This window comes from Chaetura pelagica, unplaced genomic scaffold (assembly GCF_000747805.2).
Source record: "Chaetura pelagica isolate M959 unplaced genomic scaffold, ChaPel_1.0 scaffold48, whole genome shotgun sequence".
Classification (NCBI taxonomy): Eukaryota; Metazoa; Chordata; class Aves; order Apodiformes; family Apodidae; genus Chaetura; species Chaetura pelagica.
Window position 1 is genome coordinate 1,989,237 of NW_009954241.1, and position 22,334 is coordinate 2,011,570.

The 22,334-nt window shown below is 38.9% G+C and overlaps 1 protein-coding gene across 1 annotated transcript in view; it reads right to left on the reverse strand.

Annotated features, from left to right (window-relative positions):
• RPS6KA5 (ribosomal protein S6 kinase, 90kDa, polypeptide 5) overlaps positions 1 to 19,531 on the reverse strand; it is an 87,407-nt gene extending 67,876 nt beyond the window's left edge. The window contains exons 1-3 of the mRNA XM_010003750.1: positions 19,382 to 19,531; positions 19,230 to 19,266; positions 5 to 295 (exon numbers count right to left, since the gene is read on the reverse strand). Coding sequence (XP_010002052.1) covers positions 5 to 295; positions 19,230 to 19,266; positions 19,382 to 19,531 — 478 coding nt within the window. The remainder of the gene's footprint in view (positions 1 to 4; positions 296 to 19,229; positions 19,267 to 19,381) is intronic.
• Between the last annotated feature and the right edge of the window lie 2,803 nt (positions 19,532 to 22,334).

The following is a 22,334-nucleotide window of genomic DNA, read 5'->3' on the forward strand; positions in this document are numbered from 1 at the left end:
TCACCGCCAGTGGCGGCGCCGCGGTCCTGCTCCGCGCTCAGGTCACGCAGGCTCCGGGGCCCCTGAGTGGGATCGCGGGTAGCGGGGTCTCCGGGCGGAGGGGCTGCGGGGAGAGGGGAGCCCCGGGTCGCGCCTGACGAGACCCTTGCCTTGAGCCGGGGCCGGGAGGAGCGACGGCCCGGGGGCTGGGGAGCGTGGGACGGCCCGGCCAGGCCGCAGGACAGCGCGTAGAGACTTTGTCTTGGGAGGTTGCAGAGGCTGAATTTCCTGGAAGATGAAACAATCTGTGTGATCGCTGAAGGGTCACAAAAGAAAGAGGAGATTGGTTAGTTAAGCCGGCTCGGGGTGTGCTTGTCAGGGGCTTGCCTGCCATGGTGTGTTATGAGTTGGGGTGGGAGAAGGTGCTGGGGCGGAACATCCGTGTTGCCAGAGCACATGGTGCAGCTTGGGCATTTCCATTTGGTCCTTTAGCTGCGTGGGACACACTACCCTGACAGCAGGGTTTGATTTCGTTTTTAGGGAAGGTGTATTTTAAATCATACTAGACCTGTTTTCCTGTTCAGCTGTGTCTGTGCTATAGCAATTCCTGATCTTGGTCTCAACATGTGGACTGACTTGAATTCAGCCTGGTTTCATTGCTATGGCTCTACCTTGGTGGTTGCTGGACCTGGTCCTAAACATGACTGGTGGATTTTGCTCCTGGCTTCACCTTGGACCTCTCTTCACCCTGATGCTGCTTTATGTTCTGAATTCTTGACTGAATGTGACCTCTGTCTTCAGGTCTGTGCTGCTTTGGTGCTGTAAGAGTGCATCCTGGGTGGCAGGGTCTCTGCCCTCCCAGTTTTGTCTCCCAGCTCACCTTACCCTTAGGAAACAATCCTGTTCTTGCTGATCCCTGACAATCTCAAACACCAGTTTCATCCTTAAGTTACCTGAATGCTTGCTAATTTAAAGGGGGTGCAAATATGTCCTAATTAGAAACCTATTTCAAAGGTGGATCAGACCTTCTCCCCTTTCACACAGTAGCTTTCACATCCTTTTCCTGGCTCTCACACTAGCAGGTTCATAGCTGTGGGCTTCCTGCAGGAAAATAGATAATTCTCTCCCTGCTACCTGTGGACCTTCCATTGTTTTATACCTGGTCACAGATGCATGCAGTGTAGGATCATGCTTTCCCTAGTCCGTGTATGTGTGGTGACAGTTAAGTATTTCCTCCACCTGGCAGCCCTGGTGAGTGAGGTACAAACTCCTACTACTCATCAGTGCCCTCAAATCTGAAAACGTGACACATTCTGGTTATTTCGCCCAATTTTCCCTTTAAGAAATCCTTTAAGACAGAATTTCTGTGACATAATTCAGCTTTATGCAACCTGTGAAAACCTGTATTAGCATGTATATGAATGTAAATAAAATTAGGTGCGCAAGTCTATGGGACCTAATGGCATCCATCCATAAGTCCTGAAGGAGCTAGCAGATGCAGTTGCTAAGTCTCTGTCCATCATATTTGAGAGGTCATGGCAGTCTGGTGAGGTTCCCACTGATTGGAAAAAAGGGAACATAGCCCCTATTCTTAAAAAGAGGGGAAAGGAAAACCAGGGGAACTACAGGCCTCTCAGACTCACCTCTGTGCCCATCAAGATTGTGAACCAGATCCTCCTGGAAAGTCTGCTAAGGCACATGGAAAATAAAGAGGTGATTGGTGACAGTCAACATGGCTTCACTAAGGGCAAGTCATGCCTGACCAATCTGGTGGCCTTCTATGACAAGGCTACAGAGATGGTGGATGGTGGCAGAGCAACTGGTGTCATCTACCTGGATTTGTGCAAGGCTTTTGACACTTTCCCACATTACATCCTGGTCTCCAAACTGACAAGGCACGGATTTGACAGAGGGACCACTCAATGGATAAGTAATTGCCTGGATGGTTGCAGCCAGAGAGTTGTGGTCATTGGTTCAGTGTCCAAGTAGAGGCACATGACGAGTGTTGTTCCTCAGGGGTCAGTATTGGGACCAGTGCTGTTTAACATCTTTGTTGGAGACATGGACAGTGGGATTGAGTGTATCCTCACCAAGTTTGCTGATGACACCAAAATGTGTGTAGCAGCTGACACCCTAGAGGGAAGGGAGGCCATTCCAGAGGGACCTTGACAGGCTGGAGACATGGGCCAGTGCCAACCTCATGAAGTTCAACAAGGCCAAGTGGAGGGTCCTACACCTGGGTTGGCACAACCCCAGGCACAAATACAGGCAGAGGGGAGAATGAATAGAGAGCAGCCCTGAGGAGAAGGACTTGGGGGTGGTAGTTGATGAGAAGCTCAACATGAGCCACCAGTGTGTGCTGGAGCCCAGAGAGCAACTGCATCCTGGGCTGCATAGAAAGAAGTGTGGCCAGCAGGGCTAGGGAGGTGAAACTCTGCTATGAAGACAGGTGAGTGAGTGTGGGCTGTTCAGCCTGGAGAAGAGAAGGTTCCAGGGAGACCTTCTAGCAGCCTTCCAGTACCTGAAGGGGCCTACAGGAAAGCTGGGGAGGGGCTTTTCACTGGAGAGGACAGTGATAGGACAAGGGATAATAGTTTTAAATTGAAAGAGGGTATATTTAGGTTAGACATCAGGAAGAAATTCTTCACCATAAGGGTAGGAAGATGCTGGAATAGGTTGCCTATGGAGGTTGTTGATGCCCCCTCCCTGGAGGTGTTTAAGGCCAAGTTGGATGAGGCCTCTGCAGCCTGGTCTAGTGTGAGGTGTCCCTGCTCCTAGCAGGGAGTTTGGAACCTGATAATCTTTAAGGTCCTTTCCAACCTTAACCATTCTATGATTCTGTGATCTCACTTAAGCCTGTTTTGGAAGCAATCTGATATGTTTAAAGCTGTCCGCATTCCCTTGAGACAGATCACAGAAATCACTTTTCTCTCAATTTCTTATTTACAGTAATTTCTGACTTGTTACTTCTGAACACTGTTGTTTGCTGTCCTTTGACACTGTGGAACAAGATTCTAATTTGCAATGCCATGTCACATACAGCAGCTGTGTTCACACAGAGTCTGGGTCTGGTACATCAAACACCAATGGAATAAACTGTCTTCTGTTAATCCATTATTCACATTCCAGTATTATATATTGGTGGGTGTGTGTTTGGATGCATATATATAAAACACATGTACATATATACATACAGAGATCTCTACAGCTTCCTGTAGAGAGATTGAGTTTAACTATTTAAAGTTGATACAAGCTTGTTCACCGATCTTTTGTTTTATGGCACTTTTGGGTTTGGTTTTCTTCCCAGAAATTAAAAAAGTTACTATTTAAGGGTTTCAGAGTATTCCTGGTAAAACTTTTGAAGGTGTTTTCTGCAAAGCACTGCAGGTGTTCTCTTGAGGTATCTCCCTGTAGCATATGTTATTCACACAACTTCACTGAAAACGTACAACCAGTTACTGCCTTTATGACTGTATCATAGCAAGACTATAAATATAGGAAGCTGGGTCACAGAAGGTGACTGAAAAATAATTGATTCACTAATTTATGTCACTTGACTTTAGAAGCCCCTCTAATCAGACATAGCAAATATTCCATCAGCATAATATTAAACTACAAAAGTGAAAGTAATGAACATGTAAAATAAACTCTTACATTATTTGTTAAATTAAATTTTTGCGTCTTTGTAACTAATGGCTCCTTTGTACAAATATTGGGGAGTGTCAGTTTTACTTCTTATTTACATGGAGTACCACTTCTGATTATTCTGTGTCACAGATGTTACATTTTAGAGAGACTAGTACCATATTTCATCCAGTGCTACTAGCCTACACTTCGGTCTAACTGTCCCTGGCAGCCTCAGAAGAGAGAAAATGAAATCTGACTCCTCGCTGTTCTGTGCTAGCACTCAGTATGGGTGGAGCTGGCAATGAATACAGTAGTTGCTAATAGTCTTAATTTCAGATGTTCATAGCTTGACAGACTATCTGTTTATTTGCCTCAGGCTGAAACCATCTCTTTTCTCCTTTTAAATTTCAGCTAAAGCAGCTTCAAAGAATGAGTCAATAACCCTAAGACATCAAACCAAGGTTAGTGATCCATTATGGTAGTTACTGACTATGCATATAACAAGACACAGTGATTACCCTGTATATTTAGGCTTAAGTTGTGACTGGGCTTGGAAAGTACTAATTGCATGAACTGAAAGTTCATTGTTATCACTGGGGGATCTTGCTGATGCTTGCACCTTGGAAAAAGTAACTGAGCAACACAGTGACTCTATTTAAAAAAAAAAAGAAAAAAGATATTTATTTTTTTTTACATAGCAAACTCTCCAGTGTTGAAATATTTTTGCAGTGGGATTCTTTGTCATACCCAGAAACATCAAAGCAGCCTTGCTGAATGCCTGGAAAGAATCATACCTTTTGACAGACAAAAGAGCTATGCTGGCACTGAAATCCTAAACCTCCTATTAGTAGCCCATGAGTACAAGACTATGCTCAAGTTTTAATTTCAACAGAACCTGTGGAGCAGTGGAGGATTAAGCTTGGTCATATGCTTGATTTAATTGTGGGCCTACCATCAGTAAATGGTCCAGGCATAGCAAGTTGGTTTCATTTTCTCCATCACCTTTGTCTTTGAAATGTTACATGGCTCTGTGATAGTTTGTAAAAGGACAGTGTTCTGTCAGCCCTAAAGGGGTAAGGGGTAGGTGGTAACATACAGGCTACATCTGTAGCAGAAAATAAAGTGGGTTAGGACTCTTTCTTTGGGTGTCAAGGCAGGTGGCACAGCATAGCATGGCATAACTTGCATGCACACAGCTAAATTATTTCCCCTTCAAAACAGGGTGGCCTTTTCCATTCTGTCTGCTGGATTCACACACATTACAAACTGTTACTGAGCCATTTGAGCCCCCAACTTGTACAAGGACATCACCTGGAAGTGTAGTAGTTAGGGACCCAACCATGCCCAAAAGCATGCCAGCAGTCAGAATTATGGGTACACGGATGCCAGCACTCAAATTCTGCCTTTGTGCCATTTAAATCACTAACACAGTCACCGAGTCAGATGAGGGAGTATGTTCTACTTAAGCCTGCAGCCAAAGCAGGCATGCGAAAATACAGAAACAATGATGGGCTGTAGACCCACAGGGAGTACAGACTAGTCTGTAAGAGACTCCTTCATAGTTTGGAGAAGTAGATCCACCCTTGCTATATAAACTCTGCTTTTAGAAGTGCAGCTCTGAGTGCAATTTAACTGACTTAAAATGTTACTTGCATTTTAAACACACATTTATGTGCATGCTATGACACTGAACAACAAAAAAAATATATTATTTGTATCATGAGCATTCAATAAATTGCCTCTCCAGTGTTGAAAGGAAAAATATTTGTCATAACAAATAACAAAAATTATGGGATAACGTAGAGCCATTCTCCCTCCAGAGTATAAATGTATTTTAAGTAGCACATTCAGATTCATGCATATGGTAAGAGCACCCTGACAGGTCAGTCAACCAACGTGTTTGGGCTGAGCATGTGCTGCAAGTTTGGGAACATGGAGTAACAGAGTGCTAAAGATAGATGTCCTTTTTCTACCCCACAACACAACTGTTCAAAAATATGTGTATTTACTTGCCATTGCTAATTGTGAATAGAGGGAGGAAAAATGTTGTGGGAAATACCCACATAGAAAGATATTATTCAACTTCATTTAAGAAAAAAAGTGTCACAACATTTCCTTTTTGGTTCTAAAAGTGGTGGTGTGCCAAGCTGGTTGGAGGGCTGAGGTGAAATTGAAATGCTCACTTCTGAAAGGAAATGAGAGAAGAAAAAAAATGAGTGCTGTAGGTGCATGCTTCCAGGGAGTCACTGCTTTACAGTTCTGAGTTATTTGATTTACTTTCTTTCTTTCTGAAGGGGAGATACATATGAAAAATATAGTTTTTATGAAGTTAAAGTTGGAGGCATCTGGCTTTTGCTTATGGTTATTGAATTGTTACAGAAATAGGTGTTATTTTCAAAGTACAAATGTTGGAAAGCTAGATGATACAAAATGTTCCCCTTAATCACTTCATGGAGAACATTTGCACAGCAAGGGAAAAAGAGGATCAAATTTTGGAAACCACTACATGAATTTAGGGAAGGGATCCGTGTGACAGGCAATCATGATACGAAACAGCTTTTGTAAGAGATTTCCATACTGTGTTAGTTCTAGTCTAGTTTACATTTATTCTTTTTGTTTTGTTTTAATCTGCAATTGCACATTTTGTGCTTGGTAACTGTCGCAAAAGTAGATTGGGTAGGTAAATTTGCTGTTTGAATCACTTTTGCATGAAACTGCTCTGGCCATCCATTTTATCTCTCTGAAGCCACTTAATGTCTGACCATGAAAGGAGAAGTTATGCTATGCATCCAAGCCTAATAATTCTCTTAACGGAAGTGGTACAACTCTGTCAGGAAATGGATCATTTCTTGAACGAGTTCATGTAAGTGAAGATGTGTCACTGGTTATATCTTTGGGGTTATATTTTAGGGTTATATGTCTTTGATTAAACTTAAGTTCTGTTTCAGTTAGCATTCATGTATTCACTGAAAATTCATTTATTTTTTCTTCTGTTACAGTAGAGTTGCAACTACTATTCTAGGTAACACTTTTAAAAGTTTATTTGTTAAAAATCTACATGCCTATAAAAAAGAAACAGAAAAAAAAATTGTTATCTTACTTGGTCTTTGATAAGGAAAAGGAAAATGGATGGACACTGTCCAGAGGGGAAAGGAAGCAACACTATCTATTAAAACAGAAATAAGTGTTGATTTCAATTTCTAATCTGCTTCACTGCTTAAAATAGGCAGAGATTAATTTTCTAGGTAACACAAATAATTGACCTTTGGACCCTAAACCTCAGTCACTCACAATACTTTGAAATTATTTTCAAATTTGTTGGAAGAAACACAGAGGGCTGTTCTACATAATGGTATAATTAAACCTCTGAGTAATACTTACTGCAGTGTAATTAAACTCAAAATCATTTTCAGAAGACTCACATGTGAATTCTCACTATTTTGAAAATTGACTTTACAGTCTTTCGTGAATGGGGACTTTATAAAGGCGAAGCTAATCAAGATGATCTGAAAGCTAGAGATAGGGAAATTAAAACTTTTATCTCAGCATGGAGACCATGAGTACATCCTCATAGTTGCAGAAGCCATCCCTCTGCTTTCTGCTCCCAAAGAAGGAAGCAAAAACATGAGAAAAAAAGTGATTTAATGGCAGAGCTTAAAGCTGTGCATTGTAGTTCTTAAAGAGAGCCTACCAAAAAGGAGATAAAGGAAAATAAGTGCCACATAAAATGAAGAGGGAAAGGCATGGATGAAAACCAATAAGTTAATTTCCACATTTATTTTTTTTTTACTGACATAAAGATATTGCATCTGTTACCATAAAACAGAAGAGATTTAATGAAGTGAATAATATTGCAGAGATTCCGTTTTTCCTTTTTCCCCTTACGTTGACAAAAGTTGTGTGGTTACTGATTTTGAACCTACTCTTTTAAATTTTAAAAGATAAGATGCTCCCATGAATTAAAATAACAGAAGAGAAAATCCTGAAACAGATGGATAAATTAAGAGAAATACATTCCAGACTCAGGTGTTGTATCTCCTGGAGGTTGGAAGGAACTTGGAGCTTCTCAGAAAAAATACCATAACTCCCATTAGTTTCAAGTACTAGATCAGGTGACTGAAAGGCACGTCTTAACATAGTGTAATATAATAGAACATACTATGATTTAACATAAGCAGCATTACAACTAAAAACTTATTTAAGAGTACCAGGAAAATGTTTTGAGGAAAGATTCAAAAGATTGCCTTTAGTTTTGAGGAATGAGAAAAAAAAATATATATTTTTTTTAAATAATAAAAACAGTAAATAAACATGATTCCATGAACACACACCAGATGTAAAATACTTATGTGAAAAATCAGGTAGTAAACCCAGTATTTCTAATGATAAATTACAGGTTTTCAGTATGTCTTTAAAACTGGGGATTTTAACTGAAGTTGCATAATTTACACTGGCACTGTAAACTGACTGGGGACTGCAGCTAACTGGTCACTGGTACTCGGCAATTCTGTCATTTCATTACTGTTTTTCTTAAATTTTAATTCCATACTGATTTATTGAGATACAGGATACAAACTAGGTTATGTCTAGCTCAACATCCTGGCTCCAGCACTGGCCAGTAGCAGCTGTGTAGTGTCAAAACAAACTGTGGTAAGAAACTTCTGAGGTTTAAATATGCAGTTTATTAATAAAGACCTCCATTTATTTGCTTTTACTTTGCCAGTTGCTAGTTTCATCTGATGATCCATAATGATTTAGTTTAAAAAAAGAGGGTAAAGAATTGTTACCTTTTATCTCCTCCATGCTCTTGTATGGATCTGCCCCTATTTCATAGGCAAGCCCAGAATCTGAAGCACTCATTCCCCCTACTTCAAAATGTCCAGTAAATTACTTGCTGTAGTCACAGGTTATGCACCAGGCACTAGCAGCTCTTTAAGCTTTCAGTAATCCAGGCAGAGCCTAATTTCTTTCATATTTCTTAGGTAATAATTAAGGGGCTTATAGGGGAAACTTAAGTTATTTAGATGTTAGAATCCTCAGTTTCAATACACCTCTTTTCTAATGTAAAGTGCTGTGACTGTGTTTCAAGAGGATATTAAAAGCCCAGTTGGTCACAGGACATTTTACACTTCATTTCTAAATTCCTCAAGATTTGCATTTTCTCTGAAGTGTTAGACTTCTATGTAAAGAAATGTTCCATTAAGCAATTTTTCTGTGGCTGTCATTTATTAAGTTTGGCTAAGAGTGAGGTTTGGCATACTCTGCCTTACAACATGTCACATTCAAAGTTACTTTTTTGTTGTGACTGCTTGTTAACATTTTGATGGGGAACATTACAGCAGCGCAGATTATTTACATTGTAAATAACTCTGTTAACGCTGAGCTACTTCAACCCCCTTACTGACCCCAGTGTTTTCTGGATTTAATGAAGGTTTACTAATACCACATCCCTCTCCACCTTCAAAAGAACACGTTCTTATTCAACTAGATTTTATTACACTAAATCCACCATTTGGGTCATAGTGAGTTGTTGTGAGATGCTTTCCATTATTTTCCTAAGGCTTCGGATTATAAATTGGTTGTAGTGTTTCACTGTGTGACAATATTTTTCTTTAGAAAGCTATGTGACTGCAGACAGTGGGCAAGCATGAGGTACTGGTTTTGTTTAACATAAGACAAAATAATTGCTTTTGAATAGCAAGTACCAAAGCAACAGAATTATAAATCGTTTGGGGTTGGACATGAACCCTCTGCTGTCCTGGAGGAGAAGAAATTAGTCTCTCCCTGCTTTTGATAAACAGAGTGTTAATTCCTAATTTAACCCTGTGTTTCAAGCCAGATCAGGACCATGCTTTCTGTAGGCTTTTATGTACCCTTTCTGACTTAAAATATAAAAAATATATTAAAAAAAAAAAGGTAATAGCTCTTCCTCTAAGGCAACAGTTTTCCAATTGCCTCTTTCTCTGCTGAAGTAAATGCCTTCTCACCCCACTCACACGCCCCAGGAGAGCAGCCTTCTTCCCCACTCCCTGCTTCTGCTACCACAGTAGCAGCAACAGTAATTTGTCCTCAGTTGCAGAGTCAAGGATGTTGTTATCAGAGTTTCAGATGTTGCTGCTCAACTGCACATCATTACTCGTCTCTTCCTTTTAAAGTTTTTACCTCTCTGGGTTGAAGCTTCACAGTGCATCCTCTTCCATAGTTGAAGCTTTGGGCTACAATTCAATCTGGTTTTGGCCCCATTAATTTAGTTGTTCTGTTTGGTTTTGGAAATTTTATTCCTCTTGAGATTCTCAAAAGTGACAAATATAGGAATTATATAGTCTTTTTAAAACAGAGCCTTGTTTAGAATAAAACAAAAACATTTAAAGAAAGTCTATCTATCCATCTTATTAATAATCTTACTATTACCTGTTCATAGAATGTCCATTGCTAATCTTTAGCTAGCCATTGCTAATCTTCAGAGAGGCTTATCTCATGTCTTTCCTGTTTAGTTGCTTGTCTTGCATCTACTAGTTAAGTCCACATATTTACACAGTAAATATCCCATCAGTGAAGTTACCTACAATATTCATAAACTGTTTCAAAGAAGCCACAAATATACTCTCATATTACAAAAGAAATCTAATTAATTGATTCCAAATGTTATTTTAGATGTGATATTGAGGTTATTTTCAGCAGAAGTTTCAAATAATAATTGAAAGCATATGCTTATGATTTTAGTCACAGGACAAGTGTTCAATGCAGGTAAGAGATTACATCCTAATGCAGTAATGTTGAAGAGCCTTTGCTTTTCAACTGGATTGGCACTCCTTTGTGCTGAGCAGTATACAGACCCAGAACAAAAAGGTGCCCCCCCCCCCGTCACAGGACAAGTGTTCAATGCAGGTAAGAGATTACATCCTAATGCAGTAATGTTGAAGAGCCTTTGCTTTTCAACTGGATTGGCACTCCTTTGTGCTGAGCAGTATACAGACCCAGAAAAAAAAGGGGCCCCCCCCCCCCCAAATTTCTCATTAATTTACTATGATGAAAGTCCTTAGAGCAGAACTGACATCTGGGAAAACTTTGACTTTTTCACTGAAGCTGATAATTACTATAAAGGTCGGACATTGGCTATCCATCAAAAATACATCTATTGGAAACAAAATGGACCATCTATACGCATGGTATCCTCTCTATTCCTGTTCATTTTCAAGACAGACATCTAAAATGTGTGACTTGTGCAGAGCTCATGAATCAAAAATCACTGAAGTTAGATGTACTTCTGTGAATATTCGTAGCTATTTTTAATATACATAGATTATATCCTACACAATGCCTGCTTAATACTCTTTGGTTTGTATATTTTCTTTTGTATCCTTAGTAACCATGGAAAAGTCACATACAGAGCACTCTATTATTTGAAATGTAAGATACTCACTTTGGACTGATTTTTATTCTGTGAAATGTATGCAGTCTTGAAATAACTCTTTAATTGAGAACAGTTTGCTTTATGTGATCAACTATGGGATTAATGTATATATATATTTTAATTTATATATATATATGCACACTTTTTTTTCCTAGAGTCTGAAAGCAAGTACTGATCACAATAGTTTCCTTCTTCAAAAGGAGTGGAAAATATTGTGTAATGTTTTCCAAACTGAAGCTGGATCTTCTCAGAACACGTAGTTTTTAAACTTTCCAGTAAATGGGAAAAAAAAACAACCAAACAAACAAACACAAAAAGATGTTTATCATTTGATCAGGAGGACGCAGATTTGCTCTTTTTTATACAAAATTTCTTATTTTTTCATATGCCTTCTGGTAAACTATATTTTCAACGTCAAGCAAGAAAGTCTCACTTCTTCCCAGTCTTGCATTTTCATGCTCCAGTGAACTTGCATTATTTATGACAATTTTTCCATGGACATAATGATTGTATCTCATGTATCTGCAGTCTGAAGTCTTAATAGATTCAAAATTAGCCTTGCATACCAAACTTTCTATTGGTTGGTTAATTTAAAAAGACAAGTATTGTGAGAGTAGGGAAGATATTTCCATTAGGGAAATCTATCAGTAGAGAATGGAGTTTGAAAGTTATTAGCTACCATCATCCTTTCAAATGTTTTAGTAGGAGGAACTATTTTTTTAATAGCAGTCTTCTGCTCCATCAGTCTGACTGGAAATCATAGCAGGTTCTAGTAACTGATGCCTGTTCATCTTCCTTTTAGCCGATTAAAATCCTCTCTCTTTTCTCCGTAGTGATAAGCACCTTCAGCCTGTATTCAAATGACAAAGTTCTTCCATCCTTGTGTATTATTAAATATACTCCCTGGTAAGTATGATATAGCAATATATCATACAGTATACCCTGCTCCATGTGATTTTTGTTACTTTGCTTTTATTTCCAAGTAGCTGAGCAATTACCCATTTTGTAGATTTATCTTTTTCTGTTCAGAAATGCTGATCCTAAACACTCACTCCATTTTCAAAATTCTAGGTATTCCCAAAAATGTGTCTTCGTACTAATTACATTAAAAGAGAAGCTAGCTAAATAGGCCTATGTTTGAACGAAACTCACTATTCCCTTTCCCCCACGATCAAAACCCCAAAAATTTTACTCATCTTTTGGACACAAACCTCATAGATTTTCACAGTTCATGTTTTGCTCTGTTTTAATTGGATATTTAGACTTGAAGCCCATTAATGCAAGCTGCTGAGTGCTTTTGATTTGTCTTGTCTTTTTTTACTGCATATAATGTATAGTCTGACCCTTCTTTGAGAGAAGATATTGTTGGTAGTGGCTAATTAATTGTATTTGGAACACGCTTCTAAGATGCTTGTCTCAAGAGTATATGTATTTATGGAATTAGGATTAATGGAATGTCTGTGTTTGTAACTTGCATTCTCATGTGAAGATAGTTTTGTTTCTTTTAATTATGTTAGCTTTGGAACTGGAATCGTAAAAAAAACAGTCTGTGCAAAATTCTTGGCTTTTGCATCTAGACAGTTCCCCAAGTAAATTAATTTAGGAGGCAGCTACTGAAATCTGCATGATAGGCAGAAACCTGCAGTTATGTGGGATAAAGTCCTCTTGGCTATCAATTTTTACATTAATCTCTACAAACAGAAATCCTGGAAGGATATATCATCTATATTTTGTCTATGCACTGATTTTAACCTCTTCCTTTGGTATGAATTGTGGGCCACTATCGAAGTCAGGATACTGAGCTTCATGTAGCTTTAATCCTATCTTCTGAAGAATACTGTTGTAATAATATTTTTAATTATTTAGATTTTATTAATGCATTAATTCACACTATGAAACTCTGAATGCACTATGATGTAATGGAAAATTAAAATGTATTTCAGAGAAGGAGGAAAATTCAGCCAGATTAAAACCTAATGTTGAAACAAGCCAAGAGTCTTTTTACCATTTGAAAACAAAATAAAACAAAAATTGGCACACGCTCCATACTTAGGATATGTAATAAGTTACATGAAAAAAATCCAGTAACAAAAATGGTTATTCAAAACTTAATATCTTAAAGCACTTTGTAAATAGAGGCTATGGAATTTTAAGGTACATTATTGCAGTTGCCTATCTGATGTATACAGAAAACAGAAAAAATAGTTTCTAAGCAGAAAAAAAAAAGAGCTAAACCTTTCCAAGCTGTATGGTTCATCAATACTCAATTATAATTAATGTTATGTCAAGGGTGTTAGCTTGTGTATTGCTTATGTTGTATTGCTTATATCTCATCCTGACTTTAGCATTTCTGTGACATCTTTCTTTACTCAGGTGTGTGTATACTGTATGACTTGTATGCAAACACTTAATGCAGATTAAGTACAATACTGCAAATGTTTAAGTGCTTCATCTGTCCTTCAACTCAGTAGGACAACTTAACCTACTTATGTCTGTTGCTTGCATTCATAGAAGTACTATAGGAATCCTTAAACTGTAAGCTCTGAGACAAGGTTTTATACATGTTACCTCAACCATACCTGGGAACAAAACCCTAATTAAATAAATAAACAAAAATAGTAATAGCTTACATTTGGTCTGTGTTGCTTCTGTACAAAATATGTGCTCAAATCTACATTAAAATGAAATTTTGGAAGTGTAGCACACCAAGACACACCAACTTCTGTACCTTATTTAGATTTTAAAAATATAAAAAGAAGTAATAAATGCATAAGACATTTTCAGCCCTTATCTTCTTGTCGTTTGGTAACGAAAATCAAAATGATAATGATGATATTAACATCTCTTTCAAGTCAGTTAACTGATGCTGCAGCATTATGAGTCATCTCTTTATCATTATTTAATGATGATAAAAGGTATGAAGGTGATAAGCCTACAGGTCTTACTCCATTTACCCACTGAACACAGGGAAAAGCAGTAAAAATTAAGGATTAAATCTATAAACTAGAAAGGTGAACTGTGTATTTTTCAACATAGAGTCATAGAATGGTACAGGTTGGAAGGAACCCCTGGAGATCATTGAATCCAACCCCCCTGCCAGAGCAGGATAACCTAGGGCAGGGCACACAGAAACACAGCCAGATGGGTCTTGAAAGTTTTCAGAGAAGAAGACTCTACAACCTCTCTGGGGAGCCTGTTTTCCTATGCACTGCATAGTGCATCATTTTCCTGCCTCTTCTCATCCGTCCCATTCTTATTTCTGTCTTCTTGCTCTGTAGCAGGATATACAAGACTAGCATAGTGCCCCAAGTCTCTGTCTTACAGCATTTTATCGCCACTGCTGAAACTGCACGTGAAGAGATCCTCACTCTGCTGTAACTTCACGGAACACAGTAGTGTATTGTATAAGCCACTGGATTGCTGACAGTGACAGCAGTTAGTCATCCAGTACCCGATCTTGTCAGTAACCAGAAACTTGTATGAGAAGCTCTTTTCATAACCTGTGTTAGGACCCCAGCCTAGCAGAGCTCCTATGCTTCTCCCTTGCGCTTGCTGCACAGCCATGGTGCTGCTGCCACCAGTGGTGACGCTCAGGGGACACAGTAATGAACTGACTGCATCAGACCCATCCATATGCTTGGGGCCAGGCTGTTCAGAACAGTCTGATAAGGGCCTGTATCCTTTCCTTCCATTTAAAAGTGTAAGGTAATTGGGAATTTCCTTTTCGGAACACAGTGCTTCAGTTCAAGTCCATCTTTCTTCTAGACAGTAGGCAGGCACCATTGCAGCCTTTAGCTATAGGGCAACTCATTCTCTGCTTCATCAAGGGTTATTCTTGTGGATGACAGTTGCCCAGTGGGATTGCACCATATGCTGGTATGGAATGACTGTTGGGAGGTCAGAAGTGGAGAGAGTGACTGGAGGAGCTGTTGGTACTCTGCAGCACCAACACACCACTTGCAGAACTGCTCTTTTCAGTGTGATCACCACTTGTCTATAAAAGATCTTCACTAGGGAAAAATCAGCAGTCTCTTGGGATTGTGGTCATTGTCAGCTTTGAATGTTACTGTTTATCACTACTCCCTTTCATCATGGTCCTCTACTCAGTGTTGGTCAGTCAGGCCCTGATGGCTTGCAGGTAGAGTGCAAATGTGTGTGATAGTGCCTGACTGCACCAAGCAGACCATCAAGGGCAGTATCCAAATCATTATGGCAACTGTAGTTGCCACATAGTGCCATAGTTGTCAGGTATGCAGTAGTGAAAACATAGTAATGCAGCCATAACTTGTCTGAAACTTCATGGACCCTTTCTGATTGAAATGGATGCCGCAAAAAAAAAGCTGTCCAGGCATCCTTAATGCAAAATAACATTTAATATGTGGGCAGCATGGACACTTGTAGATAAAACAGCAGTCTAAGTGCATACCATTTGCCAGTCTTGCACAGTTGCTAACAACACTTCATCTACATTTAATCCTGGATGTTGCATTAAAATATGCTTGCAGAGCCTGACACTGATGCACTTGGTTATCCAAATGGCACTGTTTAAGCCAGTGGCTCCATCATGGAAATGATGCTCATTCCTTTTGAGCTGGTCACAGTACTTCTTGCTCTAAGAGCTGAAAAAAGCAGAGGAACAGTGAAAGTCAGTATGTGCGGAAGTAAAGATGTTTTCCCATGGTGGCATGTGGAGAGGTACGATGCCATGGAGGTTCCCCAGACACAGCCTGCTGAGACACCCATATTTCAAGGACACTATCTTTGTGTAAATACATAGACTGTAATCATTCCTTTAGTGACCTGATCTGGGGAGAATTGCTTGGTGAGGAGCAATGCATGCAGTGACTTAGTACCTGCTGGCAGACATAAACACAGAAAAAATGGCATAATCCTCGGGTAGCCTGAATGACCTGACAGCAGGAGCATGGCAGGCTTTTTTGGGAGCATGGTACTATTTGTATGGTGCGTAGGAAGCAGAACATCACTCACCTGCTTACTTCCAGATGGAATTCTTTGGGAGGAACAGACACTCCGTCAGCCCTGTGACTGGGTGTAACCTAGGTGGTGACATACTTTCTTATCAAAATAAGCACCTATAGCTGCTGCTTTGCAAACAAAGCAGTACAAGTGACTGTACTTTGTCCTATGGACTTCCATTTTCATTCTATATGAGTAAGACCAGGAAGAAACATTTTACTTACTTTGGGAAATTTTATCCAGCCAATATCTCCTTGGCCCCAGTGTGCAGTACACCGTTGGCTGGCCAGTGCTGCTGCCGGGGCGGGGGAGAGGCTAGCACTGGTGGCCTGCAGAAGAGGCCAAGACAGAACTGGTGGCTAGATCCAGCCCAGAGAATTGTGGAGCAATTCTAAACATTTTCTTTTGCTTTCCTTTCAATAAGCACTTCTTGTCATCTTATATAAAGACAGCATCTGGTAGATCATTTGCTGTCTCTTACTGCAGCTGGTGAGTATTCCTGTCAGTAAAGTCAAAGGTCTGAAGGTGGCATTTTAAAATCTTGATAGAAGTCCTTGTGTCCTCCTATGGGTCTACCATATCTTGCCAAAGGTGCATGCAGATTAAGTGGCTGTTCTAAAGCTTTTTGGCCAAGTGTTTTTTAAGATGATGGGGCAAGGTATGCAGGTGTTAGGAAATTACCCAGGGGCTTGGAACGGTGAGTGAAGTCATGAGGCCTCATCCATTGCAGGATAAAAAAAGCCTAAACAACCGAGATCTTGCATAGATTGTGCCCATGCAAGGGCAGGGCCCTGGTGTAAACAGTTCTCTAGTCTCCACCCTTATTTCTCCTCCTGAGTAACCATTTATTTTGCCTCAGAGCAGAAGCTGAGTGTAAAATATTCAAGACACACTGGTGGAAGTTCAGGGAGCCTGTGCAAGACATGTCACAGTGACATGCAGCACTGTCTGAAATGTCTGCTTTGGAACTGGTAATTGCTTTCTGTTATTTGTCCTTAATATACTGGGAGAAACTAAACGTTGTGTATCTTTTTTGCAAGTAAAAAAGATTGCATCAAAGATACATTGATTCTATCATTGATTTCTCATCCTGACACAATCTGTAGGATCTCGAGTATAGCTAGCTGCTTTAAGCAGCAGGGAGAACTTTGATGGAAACTGAATTAAATTTCTATTTGCAGCCCTCATCTAAAGGTGTGTAAACTTCAAAGGCAAATACCCTGTATTTCAAATGTAAAACTGAAAAAAATCTTAATTTGCTGGATGAACCACTGTCTGAAAATACACAAAGCATTTCCTCTTCAGAATGATACAGAAAGCACTTCTGTGTTTTGAAATGATTCATAGCAGATGGGGAGAAAAAGGATCATTAATTGATTCTTCAAATAAAACATCACAAGGATAACTTAGAGACCCACTTGGAAAATCAAATGAAGTACATTTTCAGATAATTTTGTGCTTTTCACAGAAGTCTCTTGGTAGAATTTCAAATCAGCTTGATGATTAAGCAGCAGGTTATTTAAAACCATGTTTACATTAACAGACCTCTCTAGCCACATTCATACTAGGGCAAGGCATAGTACACAAAGGGTTTGTTAGATTATAATTAGTTGAGATTTCTTTCCATTATGTATCAGTAAAGGCAGCCCGTGGGCTGGCTCATGTTTCAGGTTACCCTGCTGTTCCTGTTAGCGCAGCAGTAGCTTTGGGAAGCTATCTGTGTGACAATATCTAAACTTGCCCAGCAGTGACCCCTGCACTTTTTTGGCATGTGAACCTGTAGGTGCCACCACCCATTCTTATTATCAAACTTTAAACTGAAAATAGGACAAAAGTGATAAAAACAATAGAAGACTCTATTTTGTGTGAGTCTTTGGGATCCTTACAAGCCAGTCCCCTAGACTACACTTTGAAAAGTCACTGCATTAAACCATATTCTTATTAGTGTATCCATACCACTGAAGAAACAGACATGTAATCTGTGACATCAGAAACTGTTACTAACTACTTTGCAGTCTTTGAGCCAACATGTATGTTACTATCATCAGCAGTACTTTTTACAGGCTATTTATTCTTAGGTGATCCATTTTCTAAAACTCAGAAATACTATATGATTTTAGTTTTATTTCATTAATTTAGTTAGACATGTGTAAAGGCAGAGCAATCACACTGATACATCTGAAAGTTGTTTTAAATCTTCTGAGTTACTTTTTTTTTTTTTTTTCATTTTTATCTGGTGGGGTTTTAGCACAGCAGTTTGGACACACCCACTGCATTTCAAAGTGTAATCTTTCTGACACTTAAATGACGTTTTTCCATTTCTTGGGTTATGAATAATTTACAATGTGGGCCTGGAAAGAGTCTGTGCTCATATTTAAATATCTGCAAAATTTACAGATTCATTTTTTCATTTTGAAAGCTCTAAAGTAATACAAGATGTTTCACTTACTGCACTTCCTTCTTTTTCCCTAAAGAGATTGTGTTTTGCAGACTGTAAACATGCTTTATAAACTATAGATCAAACAATTATTTAATGTGAAGATATATAACTTTGCAAGGCTAGTTGATGGTTCCACTGTCAAAAATTAAGGAACTAGTAAGAAAAACTATGCTTAATCCAAGCCTATCTGTAATATTAAAAGGGGATATATTTAGAGAGACACATCTCTGCATGTAGGTGTAGATATTGAGGTTCAGAGCAGTCTGCATCTTACAAGTCTAGGAAACCATTTGTGCATTTATTGTGTTTTATTATTTCTGAAGTTAGATTACTTCATCTCAGACCAAGAACAGAAAAAACTCATTTAAGTTTGATAACTGAGAGCAAGTTTAAGGTACAATTGAGAGATACAGCAAGTATATAAATGAAAAAGAGTAAGTGAGGGGAGACAAGGCATCCAAACTCCTATAGTGCCAGAGGATGCAGTCAGATAAACCAAGGAAGCAAGCCCTATGAAGGTCAGTCCTGCTTGGTGTTTTGGCGACAGAGGTTGGACCGGGGGGGAAAAGGCAGAGGCACACTGGAGGAAAAAGTTAGAGGGAGGAAACAAGGAATAGCCTGGGACATGCAAACAGTAGGCTGGTGCCAGGAGGTTACTCTGTCCATCACAAGAGTCATCTGAATGACAAGGCAACTTGTCTGAACTGCATTTTTCTTGCTTCATGTTGGTTTGGAGATTATTTGGCAAAAGTGGAATTACTGTGGCATTACTGTGGAATATTTAACTCTTACCTTGATACACAGTAACTAACTTTGTTACCAGCTGAGGCTTAAAGATAGAAATTAGTCAAGTCAATCTCTATGTGAAATGACAGGCAAGGGTATGCCTCTTGAGAGCAGCAGGGTTTCTTTAACAGGATGAAGTGACATTCCTCTCAACATACCTTTTTCCTAGCCTGAGTTGTGGGATTCAGGGGAAACAGGCCATACTCTTTGCCATCAGTTACAAAGATGAGGCTTAGAACCTGTTCCATTCCAATCACCTCAGCAAAGATCAGTACCTCATTGCACACAGTCACCTGTACTTGACTCATGCTCTGAGAACAGCATGTAGAAATGGTTTATGACTTAGACCCTCACAAGGCAACAACTGATCACAATTACTGAATAAAAAAAATTCACCCACCAAATCTGCCCTTCCTGAAAATTGTTGTTGTCTAGGTAATGAAATATTTTGCAAATCAGCTGGGCCAAATTAATCAGGTAGTGTGTATCTGCTTAACTGTGCTGGAGTGGTGCTGCACAGGGATACGTGTGTAGCATACATAAGTGAAGATGTCACCTAACAATTTTATGTTTCTTATTAAAACCAGACCCAAGATGCATTTAGAACCTTTACCAAATGTGGTATCATCTGCACTTCCTGACTGCCACTTTGATGGAAAGAAAACTTTTTTCCTGAATCTATATATTTTTAATATAATATCATTTCAGTACAATATTGTTTCTGACAGGTTGTTTCATTATTCTGAACTATTGATATGGCATATGCCATACCACCATCATTGTCTGATCACACAGCTCCTTACATCATTCTTATAGATTCTTTTACATTATCATCTCTTTCCAGCTTTGAAATTCCATCATCCTTGTCAAGATCTGGAAGTGCAACTCAGTGTCCACAAATCAATAGTGGGTAAGTGCTATTATGATGTGTCAGACAGCAATATATTTTCTTATTTATTCATTGAAGTTCAGTATGTAAAACTCAAAATACATGAAATAATTTGAATCTTCATGTAAACCTCTAAAAAGAAAAGTGTTTATTGCACTTCTAATGTGTAACCAATTTTTTAAGAACAGGTTCTTTAAGAGTAATCTTGAGACTAAACTGCTACAAAGCTTTACAATATGGTTGTTGGTACTACAAGTCCAGGTATCTGATATGAGCAACACAACTTAGAACAAGTTGGGTTTTTTTCAGACTGGGTACTTTAAATATGAAGTTTGTTGTTACACAGCCAGTTAATGACACAATTTTTAAGTGGTGGTTACGCAGGATTATATCTGGTCTGCTTTAGAGGTTCATTCCATTAAAGGCAACCCAGATGGAAAAGCCAGATCCTGAGTTTCTTAGTGAGGGCACACTGCTTAGAGTGCTCTCAGACTCAACAGCCATCTCATTAACTCTGTCAGGATCTTCTTTTAAGGGCTTTTTAACACTTATCCAGTACCCTGTTGTATCGGTATCATGATCAAACATACCCCCGTGAGATAACTGGTACTTACAATTATCTGAAACTATCTCAGAACACAACGGAAGGATTTGAAAAACCTCTTCCAGGGGAGAGGTCATCATAACTGATTAATAGCTGTACCAGACTGTTTACTTAGAGTAAACTTGAAGGCCCCATGAAGGCAATCTGTACACTTCATTAGGTATCCTGATAGGATTAAATGGAGAAGGTGCCTTCAGACCTGAGTTACCTTGGTGCTTCTCCCCTGTCATTCCAAACAGACCATAGTCATGATGGCTCCAACCATGTTCCAAGAGGTCCTAGAGATGGTTGGGGAATCTAAACTTGATGAAGCCCCCTAGCATCACAAAATAATATGCTGCATATAAACAACCCATTCCTGAGGAAGTCAAATAGCAAAAGCTAGGTTTTCCTATGAGCATCTAGCAGTTTTTATCATCTATCCAAATTTAGCAACTAAAAAAGAGCAGCATAATTTATTACTTATATTGTATTGCAATTACTGTGGTCTACAATTGTAACTCAGAATGTTAATCCTATTGGATTTTCTCCATAGCTCTATAAAATCACCACAGGAACTTTAGTGATAACAGATGGTCATAGGTGAGTTTCATCTCTCATCTGAAAGAGGTGAGAGGTGAATCAGTCTGCTTTTATTAAAAGTTCATGTTTAAATTATTCACTTTCAATCACTTATCAACAATATCTGTTGCTTTGCAGTCTGGGCCTAGTCACAAACAGGAACAAGTGTTTCTGTAAGGTATTTGTAGCCAACATTTTGGCACTACTGATATCCCCAGTTCTTTAGCTTGTTAGCCACTTGCCATCATATCTGCCTGAAACTTCTAGGGCCGTAAATGTTTGCTGATAAAATTCCAAAGGTACTTCCATTTCTGCTACTGGGCACAGACTTTATGAGGGGAGAATCAGGCTTGCCCAGCATCAGACTAGGGCATTTGGAATAAATACCTAGCTTGAAGACAGCTTTTGCCCAAATTAGTTTCCTGAACTTTATGCTTTCAAATCCAAATGAGGTAGTAGTTCTTAAAGACATCAATCCTATAGATGATTTAGATGGTTTCAAAGATGCTAAGAAAATTAAAAAAAATAATCTGAAAGAATCTAATGATACATCTGGATTTTTTTGTTAGGGTCACTATATTTGATTTGAAACCTCTTGAATGAATAATTCCAGACTGGTGTTAGAATTTCTCTTTGCAGTAAGAGTAATGTCTCTTGAATTGACAATTATAGACTTGGATTAGAGCTCAGATACATTTCTAAATCCCATTTCTTCTTATCTTTAAAGCATGTTTTTGGAATTCTTCATGATTTTGTAGTGAAGTCTATTTTTTGTGCAACATACGGAGTGATAATGTAAAAGCAGAAAAGATGGAAAGAGTTAGAAAGTAGTATGTTAGAGTTCAGAGAAAAATCAAAATTGATTTATTTTGGCTGACAATGTTATATAAAGATTTCAGAATTAAGAATAGATACAAAGTTTACTCTAAATTTCAGTGCACCCAACTTAACCTCTGAGAATTCTGCAAGCTTTGGGAAATATTATGGACAGACAATCTATGAGGAGAGTATAATTTTAGTGAAAACATATCACTACTTTATTTCATATTTATTAGGG